The 5,469-nt window shown below is 40.6% G+C and overlaps 1 protein-coding gene across 1 annotated transcript; it reads left to right on the forward strand.

Moving 5' to 3' along the window:
- Positions 1–1,621: 1,621 nt before the first annotated feature.
- On the forward strand, positions 1,622–4,167 carry LOC149451264 (G protein-coupled receptor 20-like). The gene has a single exon (XM_089690805.1). The coding sequence runs from the start codon at positions 2,053–2,055 to the stop codon at positions 3,070–3,072; it is 1,020 nt and encodes a 339-aa protein (XP_089546931.1). The 5' UTR covers positions 1,622–2,052; the 3' UTR covers positions 3,073–4,167.
- Positions 4,168–5,469: the final 1,302 nt, after the last annotated feature.

Here is a 5,469-nt window from a genome sequence, read left to right on the forward strand (position 1 = left end):
TCCTTGGATGTGGGATTCATTTCCTGCATTCCAATACAAGGCCACACTGTGTTTCATAGATAAGGCCCTTTTGTTTAAAATACAGGAGGTAAGAATAGTGTCCGTGGTGGAGAATTTGTTTCAAGGCAAGAATCCTTGGAAAGATGATTTCACCATACAACAGCCCAATAAATCTAGTTGAGAAGCCAGACGGTTCTTACAGATTTGTGCAGGACCTGAGTGCTATAAATGTTCTTGTAATTCTCATTGTCCCAATAGTACCTGACATACCAATACTCATTTCCTCCATCCCACCTGATGCCGAGTTGTTTTTTTTTACGGTGATTGATTTGACAAATTGTTTTTTTTAGCAAATTCCTGTTGTTAAGGAGACATGGCTAATTTTGCCTTTAACTTTAGAAGTAAAAGTTTTATCTGGAATGAATTTCTCCAGGATTATACTGTAGTCCTCCAGGTCCCAAGCCATGAACTCCTAGCCATGGTTTAGTTGGTTTCAGTGCGGACAGCCAGCCAGGTGGAGTGTGTATCTTATATGTGATCATAAAGTGTCTAAGCAAAGTTATAATGGTGTTAAGAAACTGTTGAATACCTTGGTTTTGTCCTCACAAAAGGTGATAGGAAATTCAGTCACAAAGAGAGCTGCGGCTCTTATGGGTCTGCCCCGCCCATTGACCAAGAAAGACATGCTTACCTTTCTTGATATGATTGGTTGCTGCCGCCAATGGATACCTGACTGTTCCTACTTTGACAGTATTTTGAGACAAACCACAGGTTTAGAAATGTCAGATCTTGTGAAATGGTTAATTGAAATGTGTAATGTTTTTGTGTATTTGAAACATGCTATGGTAATAACCCCTGGTCTTGGTCTGCCCGCATATGATCAAATGTTTTATCTGTATGCTAGGGAAAATTGTAAAACTATGTCGGGAATCCTGGCTTGGGGAGCATGGAGGTATACTCCGCCCTTTTGTTTTGTTTTTTCTCAAAGATGGTTCTGGTACAGGTTCAAGGCATGCCTGTGTGTCTCAGAAGTTTGCTATTATTTGTGATGGTGATTCAAATGGCTATGTCATTTACTCTTGGACATGAGACCACCTTACACACCACCATTTAGTGAATATGAGGTTATACTGTTGTTAAACCCCAAGTTGAGAATAAAATATATTCCTCCCACTTTAGATCCTGCTCCAATTTTAAATGTCACTGTTAGATCAAATATTGCAGTACATCTGCTACTTCTAAAAGATATTAAGTGGAATGTAGTTAGTGTGACCAAAGTTCCACTAACTGGACTTTGTGTTACAAGAGGGGAGACCATGTATTCTAGAAGCTAGTGCACCTCTGTTCATCTTACAGTATCATGGGGTAGGTCACAGCTCACAGTATTATGGGATAGGTCACAGGGGATGGCAGGTTACATGTGAACTGCTGGATTTTTTTTTCATCCCTGGCCCCCCCCCTTTATGGTAAAATCATATGTGTCTAGATGCATTACATACATTAGGAACAATCCTCACAAGACAAGACATTAACATTTTTTATCCGCTCACAGGTAGATTTTACACACATGCCAGAAGTAGGAAAAGGACAGGAATATTTTTTGGGTAATTGTGGATATGTTTAGCCGCTAGGTGGAAATGTCCCTCAGAGTTCAGGTATAAAGATAAGGATGATTCCTTCTAAGAAGACAGGTTACCCCCTTTTTAGGTTTTAATGGATAGGTTTTTTCCCACTCCCTGGGCCAGACAGCCACTCATGGTAGAAAGAGGGGATTTGGGATTGATTCAGGAAGAATATGTGAGAAAGTTTATTGAAACTTTGGACAAAGTTGAAGGAAATGTTGCTGGCACTTTTTTCTTTTTTTTCACAGGAACCAACTTGTTTCCGTGATCGCTGTCACTAGGACCGCTGTTCTGACTGAGGATTCCAAGGCCTGGATCCATGCCAGCCGTGTAAAAAGGGTGAACCAAGCCCCTAAGAAGCAAGACAAAGGCAAAGACACAGATACAGAAGAAGCAGCCAGAGAAGTCCTGAGAGATTGATCTGAACTACATGGAGTGCTTCGTCAGCCCTGGAAACTTCAACCCATCCAAAGAACTTGAAATGAATGAATCTATAGCAAATGACAAACAATTCCAAATCCCTCAACAAGCCAACCCAGGTGAAACCTTGCATCAAAGGTTCTATGGCCTTTGGGTGGCGTTGCTAATTATTAACTCTTTTATTTTTTTGATGGGCATAATACTGAACAGTTTGGCCCTTTATGTGTTCTGTTTTCAGACCAAAGTAAGGACACCCTCTGTTATTTACACCATTAACTTGGTAGTGACAGACCTCTTAGTGGGTCTCTCTCTACCAGCACGAATTGTTATGTATTACCGTAATGTAGAGACCTGTTATATCTGCTATTATGTTCACAGTTTTACGTATTCTGTGAATATGTACTGTAGTATTCTTTTCCTGACCTGCATCTGTGTTGATCGCTACCTGGCCATTGTGCAAGCCAGAGCCTCATGCAGATGGAGAAATCCCAGTTATGCCAAATGCATCTGTGTTTTGATTTGGATATTTGCTGTAATTGTAACTTTCATCATACTGACCACAACGATTAACCACAAACATTGTTGTTTTTTCCAGCTACTTATGCTGACAGGTTTTGAGTATTTTGTTCCCTTGGTGATTGTTGTTTTCTACACCCTGCGGATCATGTGGACTTTGTCCAAGTCAATACAAATGAACCAAAGCCGAGAGAGACGGGTGAAGGCGGTACAGCTCCTCATAATGGTGCTGGTCATCTTCACAGTCTGTTTCACTCCCATTCATGTTAGTCAAGTGGTTTTCTGTGTCCGCAGTGAGGTGTCTCGGGATGTCATCCTCATTGTGTACCATGTCACAGTAACTTTGAGTAGTTTTAATAGTTGTATGGATCCCATTGTTTATTGTTTTGTTACTAGCCATTTCCAATCCGCTAGGAATAGTATTTTCAGAGAACAACCGCCACCAGTTCCTTTTAACAGTCCCTGCCCCTGCCGTAGGCAGCTCGCCCTGGGGGCTAGGAGAATACAGGAGTAATGATGCAATCAAAGGATAGATTAAGCATTGAGACTGGTTCCCTTCTTTTTTCAGGAAAAAGAAACTAATATGTTCTGTCTAATTAGAGTGTACAAAGATAATATCACTGAGAAGGAATGTACTGATTTGGTTAAGAAAATTCCCTGTTACCAGATTATATAATTTACTTTTAAGTCTCTAAACCAGTATCAGGAAATTTTGCCTGATTTGAACATAGTAATGTTGTTACAGAATTTGTATTATATGGGTACAGTTTAGCGGGAATGTAAATTGGGTTAACTACATTGGCTATGGTTAACAAAAGTTTGGTAGAACCATACTGTTTTGATATGTTATTAGCTGATAAAGGGAAAGTATGTAAAATGTTTAACTCCTGCGGTTGTACTTTTATTCCCCATAACACTGTTTCTGATGGAAGTATTATTAGAGCCCTTCACAACCTCCAAATGTTGTTTGAAGAATTAGCTGAAAGCTCAGGAGTAGAAAATCCACTGGTCAGTTTATTTGAAACCTGGTTTGGTATATGGGGAACCCTGATTACCTACTAAGGGCCCCAGGTACCAACCTGTGACTAAGGTGTAAGGTCACGTGTGTGACCTAAGAGGGGGTTTGAAGGGATTAGCCCCTAAGTTTGATGTTCCACCATCTTGTTTCTCTTAGCCAAAGTCCTTCCATCTTAGGAATCAGCATCCATTTTAAAAGAATTGACTTTCTTGTTTTAAACAGTATTTTGTCAGGAGTTAAGAAGTTCCTCTTTTTCTTGTCCAGGTGCAACTTCCCCTTTTTCCCTTAACTAGCCTAAGACTGAAAGTCTGCGGTGAGCTACATCCTGTTGAAAGAGTATTAATAATTTTAAGCCAACGGTAAAAAAGGAACTGTCTGCTTTCTGAAGGTGTCCGAAAGTTCAAGCATTGACGTATATACTAATAATTAACATATATGCCAACTGATTGGGCATGAGTGACGTATGTAATATTCTAATTGGTTAAATGCATACCTGTCAATTGATTGGTTCTTATATTTCTATGCTTTGTTTTAAGTTTCATATATAAGTTTAAACACGGAAGAATAAATTCAGTTCATTCTGAGATACTACTTTGTGTCTGTCTGCCATTCCTTTGTGTCTCAGGTGAACTCCGGATCCGTGGGTAATTGTTGGTCAATGCCAGGGGCTGACGGAAGTCAGTGCAGAAGGGAACGAGATTCAATTCCTTTCAGGGAACAAGTGCCTCTTCCCCACAACCTTGTGCGATTATTGTGGGGAGTTTGAGGTCTGGGGGCGTATCGGAATATGAAAACCCCCTTAACAAGGGAGCCCCCAGATCCCACCCCAAATAAAGTGTCAAAAGTAAATAAAAACACAAACACAGTTTATGGCGAGGATTTCCCCCAAAAATGTATGCCTAAAGGGCCTGTATAGATTGGGGGGGGCCCACACTGTTTTACTTTTTTTTAATTCTGGCACTTGTTTGTTTACATTCTGCTGTCAGCAGGAATCCCACTGACAGCAGATGAATCATGATAGTTAAGGATGTGGTGGCCGCCCATTCCTTAACAACCAGCTATTCTTCACAATAAATTCAAATCGGATTTGAAAATATTGAATAATTACAAACAAATATATGAAATGAATGCCAAAAATACAAAATGCATCCAGAAAATGTATCTATTCATCATAACGATCATGATGAAATGAAATTGTTCAATTAACGAATGAAACAAAACAAAACTTTTGGCACATGTCTAGTTACGGTAGTTCTAGGCAATGTCATTCAAGTAACAAGCTGTTGGATGTTTAAACAGTTGTAATGTAGCACTCAGCAAAGGCACAGTGGTGCAGCATCATACTACTCAACAATGACACAGTGTTACAGCAGTATATTACTGGGCAACGGCACGGTACTGCAGCATTATATTACTCAGCAAGGGCAAAGATTTTGTAGGGATCAGGAAACCAGTACTGACCTATGTTCATGAGTGTGTGCATTGCTTTGCTCATACTTCTAGGCAAAAGGACAAGATGTACTGTGACGGCCTGCCATGTGCACACATGCATGTAGCAAGTGGTGTACACACTTGGCGCCCAGCGGCCTATTTAAACTGATATGTCATTGACAGAAACTGCTGAAAGATCTTCAACTTCTTCTGGTGTATTCCTGAGACCTGCTCAGTTGCATTTGCCTACCCATGTATGACCTGGCTTCTCCCTGGACTTCACCTCTGCTTCCTGCCTCAATTCTGCTCATCTGGTTATTTTGACCTTGTCCTGTTTCCTGATTCTGTGCTGCTTCTGCCCAGATGTTACTGACCTTGGCCTGCTTACTGGACTTGCCCTGTCTGATAATTCAGTTCCATGCTGCCTGGCTGTTACTGACTTTGGTCTGCTCTCCAGTTCCT

This window comes from Staurois parvus, unplaced genomic scaffold (assembly GCF_062004578.1).
Source record: "Staurois parvus isolate SC_StPar_1 unplaced genomic scaffold, SC_StPar_1.0 ptg000544l, whole genome shotgun sequence".
Taxonomy (NCBI): domain Eukaryota; kingdom Metazoa; phylum Chordata; class Amphibia; order Anura; family Ranidae; genus Staurois; species Staurois parvus.